This window comes from Halichoerus grypus, chromosome 9, assembly GCF_964656455.1.
Source record: "Halichoerus grypus chromosome 9, mHalGry1.hap1.1, whole genome shotgun sequence".
NCBI lineage: Eukaryota > Metazoa > Chordata > Mammalia > Carnivora > Phocidae > Halichoerus > Halichoerus grypus.
The window spans coordinates 6568245-6583511 of NC_135720.1; the positions used below are offsets into that span (position 1 = coordinate 6568245).

The 15267-nt window shown below is 42.1% G+C and overlaps 1 protein-coding gene across 4 annotated transcripts in view; it reads left to right on the forward strand.

The window, feature by feature from the left end:
• Positions 1–15267, forward strand: part of PRKN (parkin RBR E3 ubiquitin protein ligase) — a 1297079-nt gene that overhangs the window by 417055 nt on the left and 864757 nt on the right. For all 4 annotated transcript variants that reach the window (XR_013441028.1, XM_078054494.1, XM_078054492.1 and 1 more), the window contains exon 3: positions 13779–14016. Coding sequence is in view for 3 of the 4 variants with exons in the window: in XM_078054494.1 (XP_077910620.1) it covers positions 13779–14016 (238 nt within the window). In the remaining variant the exon portion in view is untranslated. The remainder of the gene's footprint in view (positions 1–13778; positions 14017–15267) is intronic.

Here is a 15267-nt window from a genome sequence, read left to right on the forward strand (position 1 = left end):
GAAGTTCTTTTCCTAAGTTTTTGTTTTATTTTATTTTGTTTTTAATTCCAGTGTAGTTAACATAGTGTTATATTAGTTTCAGGTGTACAAGATAGTGATTCAACAACTTTATACTTTATTCATTGCTCATCACAATAAGTGTCCTCTTAATCCCCTTCACCTATTTCACCCATCCCCCTACTCTCTCCCCTCAATCTATTTGTTCTCTGTAGTTAACAGTCTGTTTGTTTGTTTTGTCTTTGCCTTTGTTATGTTTGCCATGGAAAGACTATTTTTTTTAATTTTGATGTGGTTAAATGTATTAATATTTTATTGCCTCATGATTTTGAGTCATGGTTTTAAAGGTTGTCCATAGATTCAGGTTGAAGAATGCATTCCTATTTTCTTCTAGGACTTTTAGTTTGGTTATACTATAAATATGCTATACACACACACATACACACACACGTGTATATATATATATGTATTGTCCGTATGGATGCAGTGTTATCTTTTTTTGTTCTAACAGATTGTGTTCTAACAGATTCTGTCCTCAGCTACCCCCCCATCCCATAGAAACTTAATAAAAATCAGTGTATTGAAAAAAAATATTTGCCAAATCATTCCCTTATTTCAGATTCTTTCCACCTGAAGTAGGACAAGATCAGCATCCCTGTGTGTGCTTATCTCCTTCAGCCCATTTTCCTTTTTGAGTTTGGTATATTTCAAAAGAGCTGATATGCTAGATTATAAAACCAGGAAAAGCGAAGTGGTTCATTATGTCTTCACTTGACTTAAAATCTGTTTTCCATTTCTGGCTTCACTTTGTGCTGCTCCAGACATTTTAAAAGTTTACAAATTACTCAACAGAGGCAAGGCTTATAGACGTCACATGCCTTTGGGCACACAGAAGTATTACTATTTGTATGTTAATTCCAGGCTCTGCCCTTTAAAGTATAATTGATGCCATATTTGATATTGGTAGTTTGTGAATGTCTGACACAAACAACTGGCTATATGTTCTCTCTCTCTATGCATTTGTATAATACGCTTTCTTTTATAGTCAGTAGAACCCATTAGAAAAGCTTACATGACAGATTAAATCTTTCCCCTGTCCACTTAGGAGTACACCCATTTTCCTTCACAGCCTTTGGAGCTAGTTTGATGGAATGTCTTACTGGGTAGTTCTGGGAGTGTGATCCAGAGAGTACTCTTGGTTCTTTTAGACCCAAGGCCTGCATGGGTGGGGTACCCTTGTCATGTCCCCACTCCTCCAGTTGAGTCAGAAAGTTGAAGGTGCATGTCTGTCTGGGATACATCAATAACCTACTGGAGCTGAGGCTGAGGAGGGTTTAGGAGGGAGTATGGGATGCCTGGGTGACCAGAAAGGAGGATTTCAGTGGGTGAGGAATGGTTGGGACTGAGAGGCCAGAAGTGAAATGCCCACCCAGCTCCCTTGCCCTTAGTAGAGATTCTCAACCTGACTTCACATTGAGAGTCACCAGGGAAATGATTGGAAATGCAGATTGCCAGGACACGCCACTCTAGATTCTTACTCCATAGGTCTAAGGTGGGGTATGAAAATCTGTTCTTGTTGTTGGCACCCCAGGTGATTTTTCTGCAGATTTTGACCTGGATATAAGCCCACTACCTTTGTAGAAACTCCTGTGTAATCTTGGCTAATTAATTTAGTCTTCCTAAACCCTAAGTGACTCTGTTAAAATACTGAAACTAGTATTTGAAAAAGGGTTAGTGAAAGTATTAGGTGAGATTAAATGTGTTGATCTTTATGAAAGGGATTGTGAAACAGTGCCACACAACTATTTGTTATTTTGGCTCAGCCACGTAGTAGCTATGTATGACCTTTGGTAATGACTTAACTTCTTTACACCTCATCTATAAAATGAGGAGGTTAATAGCACCTATCTTACTGTGGCATTGCATATAGTAAAATGAGAAAATACTGAGAACACTGCCCAGCCTATAGACAATTAAAAAAATGCTAGATTTATTGCTATTATATTTATTTCATTAAGTGTTCAAAATTTATGCATTGAACAGCTACTATGCGCCATGGGCATCTTAAGTAGGATGACCATATGATTTGTCTTTCAGACTGGGAGACATTTGATGGTTAAAAGGGAGCTATTAACAATTACAGGGAGACAACAGGTGTCAGCTCAACACTCCTGAAATAGACCAGGGTGTATGTCACCTAACCAAAATGAACCAAAGACGGGAAGGTTTGTGAGGTTGGCTGCAACTAGCACTTCTCTTCCTCTCTACCCTGACAGAGCTTGAAGCCTCCTCTAAATAAATGTTGACAAATATGTAAAGGTTATTGGCTTTGTGTAATGCCAAAATAGGAGCCGGCCTGGGGAGCCCCATCCGTACTTGACTCTACCTACAAGTATCCTACTCCCAGCCGAAATGCATCCTAGCTTTTCTTCTTCCCAACTCCCTTGGTCCCTCAACCCCAATTTTGTACATCTTGTTCTTTCTGGCCACAATGTTTTCCCTCATTTAGGAGTTTGTTGTTATAACAAAAGAGCACAAACATGGTGGCCTAAAACAGCACACGTTTATTGCTCATAGTTCTAGAGGCCAAAAGGCTGAAATCAAGTCAGCAGGGTCCTGCTTCCTCAGAAGGCTCCAGGGAAGAATGCTCCTTCCACTTCCAGCTTCTAGTGGCTCCTAGAGTCCCCTGGCTTGTGGAGGCATCACTCAGATCTCAGCTTCCATTTTCACATGACATTTTCCTCTGGGAGATTGCGTCCCCTCTTCTTCTTACAAAGACACCAGTTACTGGATTTAGGTAGGCCCTGAATCCAGGATGATTTCATCTTGAGATCCTTAGCTATTACATTTACAAAGACTCTATTTTCAAATATGTTCACATTCTGGATGGACATGGATTTTGAGTAGACACCATTCAATCCACTATACTTCCTTTATTTGGAAGAAGATTAAAATGAAAGAGAAGTCAGAGATTTCCTTTAAATCAGGACACTAGGGGCACCTTGGGTGGCTCAGTGGGTTAAGCATCTGCCTTCAGCTCAGGTCATCATCCCAGGGTCCTGGGATCGAGCCCCGTGTAGGGTTCCCTGCTCAGAGGGGAGCCTGCTTCTCCCTCTCCTCCCTGCTTGTGCTCTCTCTTGCTATCTCTCCCACTCTCTCTCAAATAAATAAATAAATAAATAAATAAATAAATAAATAAATAAAATCTTTTAAAAAAAAAAATAAATAAATCAGGACACTATACTAGGCCCAGTCTTTCTGAAGCCAGGCTTTTGTTTTGATGGGTTGAAGCGTGAGTCCTCATTCCCTCAGAAATTCATATATAAGTGAACTCCCACCTTGCCTTTCTTCTATCTCTACCAGAGGAGAAGTTACTTGAGTTACTGTAGATAAAAGTAAAATGTATTATCTGTAAATCTACGGCCTGACCTGTCACCTGTGGGTTTTCATTAGCTTTTATTACAGCAGGATGCAAAACACTGTCCCTAAGCTTTGAGGCACTTTCTCATAGTCCCCAAATACCATCCACCAAACAATGGATTTTTGTAAATTTCTTCAACTGATTTATCCCAGGAGAAGACTGAATGTGTCCCTGCTGAGCTTTTAGTCTATCCTTATGCCCCAAAAATGTATATTTTGAAAATGTAAAAAAAAAAAACAACAGTCTTAAAGGAAGTGCATTATAAGTAAGTTCTGTTAGATAAATTTGGAAAAGTGATTTTTATCCAAGACAGTATTTACCATTTATTTCAGAGTAAAGGTTCAAAGCTAGAGTCCCTGGCCAGCACAGTACATCTCTGTCATTTACCTGCAGCTGACCCTGCGGCCCTTCGGGGAGCATTGTCCTCACTCACCTGCAAGAGCTGTAACCCTCAGGAATGTACTCGGGAATGGCAGTGGTCTTGACACATTGTTTCTCCTGAATAAATGATTACAGGAAAGAATTAGTTAGGACCAACAGCTGAAATGGAAGAAATGAATACCATTTATCCTTTCTTGTAGTTGGATGTCAGAATCTAGGAATTTGTCCCAATTTGTACAGACTCTCAATGCCTTTCTACGAGCCGATGTCTGGAGGGCAACCTGAGCAGACATCTGCTTAGAGTCCAGGTGTGAAAGAGGAAAGCAGCTTCATGTTTTATTTATCCAGAGTAAAAGAATTGTTGCACAGGAAATAAAATATCCAGATTATGAAACAGGAGCTGACATAAGTAAGAATGTGTTGTATATATATATATATAATATTTAAACCTAAGGCTGGAAACTTAAGGAATTTACAGCCAAGGTATGAAACTGTTTATCTGTGTCAGTTTAAAAAAAAATAAATAGAAGTGCCTGTCATCTCTCCTGTCTTCTTTGCCATGGAAGAGCTTGAATATTGTCTTCTCCATCCTGCCCTACTCTGTGGGTACCCTACCCTACCCCACCCTATTCAAGCTCCCCGCAGCGTCCAAGGGACATGCGAGACGTCAGATTTACTGGATGGCCCCCAGTTATGATGATGGTACGTGGCTACATTATCTTGCATGGCAGTAGGGAGAAACTGTAATATTTGAGGATAAGTGGTCCCTGATTATTTTTCTTCCTTCCAGAGTTGACACACATTTCTTTTCTTAAAGCTCTGGGTCAGTTGTGTGACTCCATGGCTTTTTCTTACCCTGGGAGAGATTTGTTTTTGTTTTTGTTTCTTTGTTTGTTTGTTTTTAGAGGGGGAGAGATCTATTTTAAAATAATTAAATTTCACTCTGGTTTTCCACTGATTTGAAAACAGCATTTATTGTATCATCTAGTAGTTTGTTTCAAAGACATGAAATGAAATAAACTTATTCTCATGATGAGCACTGAGTAATGCACAGACTTGTTGAACCACGACATTGTACCCCTGAAACTAAGAGAACATTGTATGTTAACTACACTGGAATAAAAACAAAACAAAACAAAACAAAACAAAACAAAACAAAACAAAACAAAACGCAACCGAACTTACTCTGTTCCAGGCTGGCTACCTACTCATTGCAACCTTGAGTCAATCAGTCTATTTTTCTTTGCTTACTTGGTTAGTTCTTGGTAACCAGCATTGGGCTGTCACCCAAGCGAGGGACATACCTAATTCTTTCTGGCTCTGAATGAGCCTGGCCTTTGTGTTCATTCAAGAGAAATCATGGATGATAAATACAGCATAGGTGATATACTGAGGTGGAAAGTAGTTTAGTGCAAATAAAACATTCCTACAGCTTTTCCCCACTGCTATTCTCAGTATTCTTTATCTGAAATTTTTATGTCTTTCCTTTAGAAAGTCCTGCTATTTCACAGAGTCTGGGAGGCACTCACAGTTCTGAAATGAGTCATCTTTACAGGCCTAGAAGGTACCAGAAACAGACTGAACAGCCCTAAACCATCTCTATAGCTCAGCTTTTGGCATATATCCTGCTGGATTTTGCTTTCCAAAGTAAAAATTACCATATTTCTCTCTATGTAAGACTAAGTTAGACAAAGGATATCTTAACCAATAATAGTGATCAAAGATTGAAAAAAAAAAAAAGAAAGAAAGAAAGCCTAGGGCAGATGGGTAACGTGGGGAGGGAAGAGGAGGGAGGCAGAGAGAAGAGGACGGGGAGACAAGGGGAGAACATCCAAAGACCATCAGATTCTTTTAGAAAATGAAAGTATATGAGGGATGAAGAGAAGGAAACCGGAAACAAGTTGGATTAAAATAATGGTGGCTGACTATTTTTTTGTTTTGTTTTGTTTTTTAGGGGCTAGCAATAAATAGATGCCCAAAAAGGATACGAAGATGTTTTTATCCTTATCAGGTTTTTTGTTTTGTTTTGTTTTGTTTTCTGAAATGACCTCCTTGCTGCAAAATATCTTCTCTCCACATTATAAGCAAAATCTCTTTGGCAATAATAAATTTTCCATTGAGTTTGGGGAAAAGAGAAAACTCAGTGAGAGAGAGGTGGCATATGAACTGAGTTTAGGATGACAGTTTGCGTGCTTTCTATTTTTTTCTTAGGGTCGTATCAAGTGGTTGTATCAATTTCCTTAGGAAGAAGGTATAATATAAAATGGGTTATTGTCCAGGATTTATCTGTTTTCCATACATGCTTGAGAACGAAGTGTGTTTGTTAACCCTGTGCCCTTACCTCCCCCCATGAATACGATAAAGCATATGCAGTGACTTGTAAACATTAATTTATTTCTGTTGGCAAAATCCATGTATACATTTTTAGCTGTAATATTTATCATAACTAGTCATCGAATATTTAAAGAAACAACACTGGGAAACACCTTTGTAAACTTTACAATATAAAACATGATGCGACTTGGTTTAATGGGTGGGACTGGTTATCTGTTAGCTGTGTATCTAGGAAAGGGCGCGCATGGACCGACGGAACCCCAGACCTCACCTTGTGCACACAGCTGTCACTTCCTCCTGCAATAAATTATTTACCACAAAGCTACCGGGTAGTGAAGGACATCGATTCCTATTTTGTCCCCTTCCCCTCCCACTGAGCTCCCTCTGGTATGGATCCTAATGAGCAGCAAAATGGCCCCAGGCCCGAGGTGGGAGGGAAGTGGATGGCGACGGGGCTCGGACCCACACTGGCTAGTTAGTGTGGGGCTAATTGACCTTTCATAGGAATTGCATTTCTCAGCCTTCTGCAACCAGAGAACGGGCCTTTCAGTATCTTTATGTGTCATATCTTTGATTATAATGAAAACCAGTCATAAGAAATGCAAAAAAAATTAAAGCTTAAATCACAAAATATCCATCTTTTACAAGTCTAAGAAAAAAAAAAATGAAAGCTCAAGTTGAAGGAACAGTTTTTATTCTTATCCAGTTAATATAAATTGGCATTTAGTGCTCACTGAAGAGAGTAGAGGGGCTGGAGTTCGAGAGAAACAAACCTGTGGGAACAGTTCCTTTCTGGTTGTTCTCACTTCCCTCTGAACACCTCTGGGCTCGGGCTGCTTTCTCCGTGTTGTTGCATTGTTAGCTGTGACCATGCAGAACATTTCCGAACCATTACATCTAAAAATATCTTTAAATAACTTCCTAAATAATTGCCATTTTGTCTTTCTCTGGCATAGGAAATATATTATTAAAAACTTGTACAGAAACATTTTGTTAAAAGTTATTGTCAGAAGAAGCAACTAATAAGCATTCTGAATTTTTGACAGCAAAAAAAAGAAAATGTAAGTTGTTTGAAAAAGTGTTTCTTATTTAGATAATTTATGTAAAATTACCTAGGAAAGACCTCCTTAATGTCAAAATGATTTTTAAAATTAAAATCTGATAACATCATTACCTATTAAATTAGAAAATCTTTTATGTGATAATTCTTGGCTGATCATATTATCGCTTTTCTGGGGGGAAAAATATGTGTTATTAGAAATTCAAATGAAAATCAGAGATTTTTCAGACCTTAAAATGTAAAGTTAGTACACAATAGGATGTGTGAGAGCCTTCCCATTCAAATAATTTAAGCGTTTTGTAGGATGAAATTGAGCTTGGCAGACTGGAGAGAGCTAAAAATGAGTAAGATTGAAGGTATCGGAGATAACCTGACCTAATTTAATGAGCACAGGAATTGGTACAGGAAGTGTGCTGATGCGTGTGGACCAGTCAGGATGCTTAGACCAGTCAGGATGCTTAGACCAGTCAGCTGGCTGGGAGGTTCTTTCCAACATGCCTGCTTATATCACGGATTCGGAGAGGTGGAGTGTCCGAAGCAGAGTATTTAAAAGAGCCCTGGGCTTACAGCCGGAAAACACGGGCTGCAGAGCTGGCTCCTTCATTTCCTAATTATGTGTCTTATTTGGGCGAGTTCCTCCAGCCACCCGGCCCGTGTCCTCACCTCCGGACTGGCTGCCACATTGGACGGGAGCCTCGCAGGACGGTTGAGTTACTCCACAGCCCCAGGTGGAGTGGGTACTGTGAGCAGGTCGCTAGAACAGATACTGCAGCATTGGATTTGGTCTGTTTTCTTGAAGACGGCACTGTTTGGAGCGGAGAGACACACGGAGACGGAAGGCGCGGTACAGAGTGACCAGCGCTGTCTTCTTGGGGCCCGGGGACCGGGAGCCGCCCCGACCTCAGGGCAGCAGGAACCTCAGCGGCCTGCCTCCCGGGGCGCGGCCCGTGTCAGGCTCCCTTCGCACTCTCGGTCCTCGGTGTGCTTTGACCGAGGCTCTGTAACTGGCCCCCCGTTCTTGCTTTCATCATGCCTCGGCTAGCTTGTTTGTTTTAATCAGATCCACGCACGCCTTCTTGCTGCTTCCATTGAGCCAGTTCCGGGAGGGCTGTCTTCCATAGCTTTTCCCATTCCGGGTATCTAGCTTTCTCCTAATCAGTCTTTTGTTGCTGGGGTGTGTCCATGCAGTTTCCAAAACCTGCTCTTCCCCCCTGGCCCCTGTGCCCTCATCCTCCTCCATCTGCCCCGCCCGCTCCCCACCTCTCAGCAGCCACACTGTGGAGCTTGGGACGTCCCAGAAGGGTAATGGGGAGTCCTTGGCCTGGGCTCCTACCTTGGCTTCACACTTCGGAGCTGGGTGACATTGAACCTGCTGTGAACCTCTCTGTGGCTCATCTTCATCCTTTGTCAGGTGCAGTGGAAGTGAACCGCCGGTGAAATCAAGAGCTTGATTTGTGCGAGGCAGAGCCTCAGTCGGGGCTGCCAACAGCCCTCCCTCGGAGGACCCTGGCAACTGAGACAACTGACTGCACCAGAAACCTTGTAACGCAGCCTGGGGCTAGCTAGGGCTCAAAAATAGTGTGTGCTTGTTTCATTTCATTAGTATGGTTGTTATTCCTATAAAAGATGAAAGCCCTTTGTTAATAATGTGACATTATTGACTTTTTGAATCTCATTATTAATCATTTCAGAGATTGTCTAACTCTTCTTTAAGTGTTTGGAAAACATTCCAGTAACTTTGCAATCCCCAGGAATTTTCTTGTTAGAGTAATATTACTTGTTTTTACAAGGTCTAAAAGGTTAAGAAGAGTTTGAAAAGCATTAGCAGGTTTTTCAAGTTTTAGTTACTTCCAGTGTTCTTTTTTTTTTTTTTTTTTTTTTAAAGATTTTGTTTATTTGAGAGAGAGAGAGAGCATGAGCGGTGAAGGGGCAGAGGGAGAAGAAGACTCCCCACTTAGCAGGGAGCCCAGGACTACCCCAGTTCTATCCCAGGACCCAGAATCATGATCCAGGCTGAAGGCAGACGCTTAACCAACTGAGCCACCCAGGCGGCCCTATTTTCAGTATTCTAATTGGATTACCAAACTCTCAAATATTTGAATCCTACCTACATGTCAGCAGAGGAACTCCTTTTTGGAAAAGGAAAAATACATCAATTTCTTGTATATTGTGGGATAATGGCCAACTGGGTGAGAGTTGGTTATTGGCTGGTGATCAACTCCCATAGATACTAATACTGGGGCATCTTCAAATCAAAGGTACTGTAGAGAGAGGGTCCAAGATACAAATTTCTCAGTCCCTGGTGGGGGAACGGCTCCACTTGACGGCATAAGAGCAAGTCAAGTTGGACAAATAACTACTCGTTTTGTCCACACCAAACAGCTTCCATCACTGCCTTACTTGTTGAATTAATAAGTTAAAATACAGACGAAATGTGTTTCCTCTTTGAGAGGCAATATTCTATTTATTGAGGAAACAAAGATATATAAGACATTGTTTTTGCCCTGAGGAAATTTAAAACCATGTTGGAGAACTCTGCTGTCTTCCCACTGAAAATCTCTACTCCCAAAACTGAGGCATTTTTTTTGTATACTGTGAGAACTAATTCTTATTTTGGGCTTCGGAGTGGCTAGACAACTAAACTTTATCCAGTTTATCATCCGTGGAATGTGTTATTAATGGGGCTTTGAATTGAACCAGTGTGATGGTGCATTTGTACCATCTGGCAAAGGGACTGCTGAGATCAACACCATTTTTTATGAGAAGTCAAAGAATTAAGCAATGGTCTCAGAACCATGGATGCAGATTGAGAGAAATATGTTCTATACATATCACTGGAACTACTGAAATCTGCTCGGGGGTCTTCCTATTCCCCTTTCCAGCTCTACCCTGGATATTCAAAAAAATATCTTGATTTGAAAGGAAAATCTCAGTTTTTGGATTTCTTCCATGTTTGTCAAATTTTAGCAGGCTCTGAGAATTTGCTGAGATTCTTCATGTGTTTCATGGCATCTGAGCAGATAGGGATTTTTTTTTATCATCAATTTCTAGTTCACAGGAAGCTGGAGTGTTGTCGGAGTGATTATCACATCTATAGCGCCTGCTTATTCCACCTTCTGTGTCCATTCTCCAAGTAGGACTGTGTGCGTGGGACAGCCTCATAGGATTCAGAGGCTTTATCGATGTACAAGATCAGGGGCCAATCCTGTTGAGTTTTCAAAACTCCTGAATGATGATACTGATACTAACAACTGTGTATTGAGTTATTGCTGTGGATTGGGCTCTGCACTCCTTCTGTTTCCTTAAATCTTCAGAGTAGTCTTCAAAGTTGGTGCTATTATTGCCAACGACAGATGTAGAAACTAGAGCTTAGGAAGGAGAAGTCATTTGCCAAAAATCATACAGCTAATAGATTACATCTATCTGGCTTTAAATTCCATGTTCTTTCTTCCACAAGCTTCTGGTTCCCCATGGAGCACTTTAGGTATTGAGTTTATGACTATTTATATTTCTTCCTTCATTTATTTTTGTTTCTGCCCCAGTCCTTTGACTTTCCCATTCATGGACATATGTTCTCTATCTACTAGGTTCAAAGCGCTGTGTGAGGCATTTTGGTAAATAAAAATATAAGTATGACCCAGCTGCTGCTCTCAAGAATTTCTAAATTGAGTCTGAAAATCAGACACACACACACACACACACACACACACACACACCCCAAGTCCTGCCCACACTCCGACGAACTGCAAGAAGCACATGGCAGGCAAAGATTGCTGGCATTCAGATGAGAAAGAAAGGCATCGCTTTTATCTGAAGCACAAAAGTCCTGAACGTGGAGAGAGGAATTTTATCTGAATTCTTGAGTCTCCTTGAAAAGAACGCACTATGGATAAAAACCTCGGGACGTTAGGAGACTCATTCTCGACTGTTTCCCCCTTGTTGCACGGCTCCTGCCCCGGCAAGCCCGCTCAAGGGTACTCAGACCTTGGTGTTGGTTTATTTGAAATGACTTAGGCTGAAGGCTCTGTACGATTCCTAGAGTTCTGGCTGAACACAGAGGCCGTGATAAATAGTGATAGAATGTCTATTAGTCCAATTAGAATGGAAAATAAATATTGTCAGCTCTTACTGCCTAATGCACAACCACAGAATGTCAGTGCCATACATCAGGGAGCGTCCCGTCCAGGTCACCTGGGGGTCTGCGGTGCCGCCCCTCCCCTGGAAGGCTCTGCCCCCGCTGTGAGTGCAGGGGCACCCGGTCCTCCCTGCGGCTGAGCGCGGGACTGCGCCGCGTGCACATGCGGGGCCCGGTCCTCCCTGCGGCTGAGCGCGGGACTGCACCCCGTGCACATGCGGGCCCCGGTCCTCCCTGCGGCTGAGCGCGGGACTGCGCCCCGTGCACATGCGGGGCTGGTCCTCCCTGCGGCTGAGCGCGGGACTGCACCCCATGCACATGTGGGGCCCAGGCTGAGGAGGCGGTAACTACCCAGGGGTGCTCTCTCGCTGACCACCAGCAGTGGCACAGGTACATTTAAAGGCCGTGATTCAGTCATACTGGCCAAAGCCAATCACGCGACGGAGCCCAAATCAAGGACAGGAGTAGGAGAGGAAAGGAGATAAAATCATAAGATAGCTGATCTACAATGGAGAAAAGTCTAAACACACCTGAAGATGAAAGTAAGATGTCAGATTCTATGTAATAGGTAATAGGGAGACATTGGAAAAGATTATGTAGCACACTCCGGAAACGTGTCAATAATGGATTATAGGGAGAGATGAGTGGTCAGGGAGCAATTGCAAAGCTAGTATAATGATGAAGGCTTAAAATGGGGAGATGGCAATTGAGGAGTAAGGGAGCGGAAGATGTGAAGGCTATTTCTGAGACAGAATTAGTTACTCTTAGGACCTCGCTGGGTGTAAGGGTAGGGCGGAGGAACCCAAGGCGGTGATACTGAAGTCTTCAGAAGACATAGGAGGATAATCAGAGTTGTAGGTGGGCGGGGAGGGCTTGACCCGGGATACCGTGGGGGAGGGCAGTGATTTGACAGAAATGGGGAATGCAGGTGGGGGCAGGCTAAGGGGACAGAGATTGACGACCCAGTGACCACAGAGCTGGGAGGACAGGTGGCAGGGACAGCAAGCGTGTCCATGTGACAGAGGTCTGGGGCATGGGGTGCGGAAGAGGCAGAAATGGGATTGAGGCCCAGAGGGCGTCCTGTGACCTTCTGAGTCCACGGTGGTGTGTCCGCACGAAATGCTGATGCATAATGGGCACTACTCTTCAATATTTGCTGGTGAGAGCTGTGGAGCACTGGAGGGAGGATGGGGGCCAGTTAGGACTGTCATTAGCATCGTTGTGCGTGCATCGTGTTGTTTCAACATTGCTATGAGGAGAGCATGACTACAGGTGGTTTGTAGATACTGAAATTTCGGGGGTTTACTGAGATAACGAGGTCCTGGCTCTGAGGGAGGAGGGCCGAAGACAGATGAGTGATTTTCTATCCAGTAGATATTCTGAGGCAGGGCTTTGATCTCTGGTAGTCTAGTTATAGTCCTAGCAAATTATCTGACTTCAAACTTTAATTCTAGTCAATTTTACAGTCTTCTGTTCATACACATCAATATATTGGCACAGATGACTTTTGCAAATGTTCACTGATTTTAATTGTGGTATTGGCTGGGATGGCCTGGGGATGCTACTCACTTGCTTCCCCATCGCTGTGGGGATGTGTTTGCTGGTGACATAGGGGGTGCGTGTGGAGTCTACCATAAACACAATTATTTTAAATTGTAGAGAAAAATGCTCTGTAATTGGCAATAACCAGCTCTCTGTGCTTTTTAAAATGGAGATGGATGCTGGTATTTATATTTGATAATTGGCTTTCACTTTTTTCTAGGAAATAAAAAAACCAAGAACAATTGCTCCTGGATAACTAAATATTAAATGAGAGAGCTTTTCAGGTTTCTTAACTTTCACTTTTTTCTAGGAAAAAAAAAAAAACAAGAACAATTGCTTTTGGATAACTAAATATTAAATGAGAGAGCTTTTCAGGTTTCTTAACTTTCACTTTTTTCTAGGAAATAAAAAAACCAAGAACAATTGCTTCTGGATAACTAAATATTAAATGAGAGAGCTTTTCAGGTTTCTTAACTTTCACTTTTTTCTAGGAAATATATTTGATAATTGGGAGAACACATCACTTCTGAAGTAAATCAATTTTAAAAGAATATTGCTTTTCACTGTGCTTAAGTATGTAGTGTGGTACATTTCTGCCCTGCTCGATCTCCTGTTGCTTTGACTATTACTCTAGTTTTCTGTTGCTGTGGTCCATTTGCGCCCACATTTCGGTTTGTGGCCCCAGTGCCGTGTTGCCTTTGTTGCCCACACACGTGCCGACAGGGACAGTGTGTCCACCTCCATCAGTCACAGGTGACTCTTCTCTGAAGTTCCATGACTATGTGCAACCTTGGACCCAAACAGATTTTAGGCTCTTCTGCGTACTCTGGGACTGAGGACAAGTTAAACCTTACTTGGCATTTTAACGCTTGCTCTTTCTCGTCTGTTTCTGCCTTGCACCCACCTAGAGCTGTGACCTGGATCAGCAGAGCATCGTTCATGTCGTGCTGAGACCCTGGCGCAAAGGCCAAGAAAGGGAGGCCACTGGACAGGACGGCCCAGGAAACGCCGTGGAGGGCTCGGAGAAAGAGCCTGAGAGCTTGACGCGCGTGGACCTCAGCAGCTCCGTCCTCCCGGCCCACTCGGTGGGTCTGGCTGTGATCCTGAACAGCGACTATGAGGGGACCCCGCCAACTGGAAGGCCAGGTAATTGTGCAGACTTTGTCTACTCCAGTAGAGAGCTTTGTGCAGCAGGCCTCCGCAGGGAAGGCCCTCAGTGTGTACATATTCAGTTCACGGTAAGTTCTAGACGCCTAGAAGGAGGCATCATTAGAAGGATGGTGCTTGGCTGTAAAATTTGAGGTGAATGCATTTAATAAGTGCAGTGGAACAGGGCTTTCAGATTAAGAATGAAGGGAAGGGATGGAGTAGATGTCAGGACATGATAGTGTTTTGTTTTATTTATTTATGTATTTATTTTGAGGAAGTAGGGGTGCTGGGGATGTGAGGCTTTGCGCTAGAGTCAAAATGTATGATTAAGGTACATATATGTCCCTCTCAGCTTTTGCCTTTCTTTTCTGTTTCTTATTTTCTTAAAACACATTTTGGTTTATTATGTTTCTGATGATGTGGGGAAATTTTAAAAAGCAGAAAGAGAACTTTAGAGGCAATTTTAGTCATTTGCAGGTGTGAAAGGTTCTTCCTTCTCTCCACGTTACAACGCATTTCAAAACTGCTTTTATTTAGCAAGGATGGCAGTTCCTTTGATATTTTGCCAATATTAATGTGTCTCTCTTAGTCTTTTATTTTCCAATTGAAAGAGTCAAATGTATAACAGGATTATTTTTGACTGTGTGATGGGAAACACAAAATAATAGCAATGACTTTATAAAGTATAAGTGAATTTCTGTCTTACATACTGTAAATGAGAATATAGGCAGTTCTAGGCTGTTGTGGCTTTCACAGTGTCTGAGAGTTTGGGAACCTGCCAGATGGAGGCCTAAAATAATATGAAATATCCCTTGCTAATTTCACTAAGTAAAATTTAATAAAGTTTAAAAAATCATAGATGAGTTTACAAAAAGAAACAATTTCCAAGGACAAGTGGAAAAGTAGAAACAATACAGTTGTTTTTAGATAGAGGAATGGACAAACTTGGAATTTAAGTGCATGAGCTGATATTCTGGTGGTCTTGAGGAGGTTGTGGAGGGGAGGAAGTCTGTCCCTTACATGCACTGAGCACTTAGGAAACTGGAAAAAAAAAAGGTGAGAAATTGGAAAAAAATGCAATACGTGGGGGAAAATGAGATCCTGCAGTACCTACGTGATCCAGAATGGGAAGTTAATTTAAATATTGGACTCAGATTTATGGTGCATCTGATGTTTCAAGCAGAGCATATATAAAAGCATTCCTAGAGAACATTCAGGTAGCATGGCATCCACACCTCCTAGGGAACC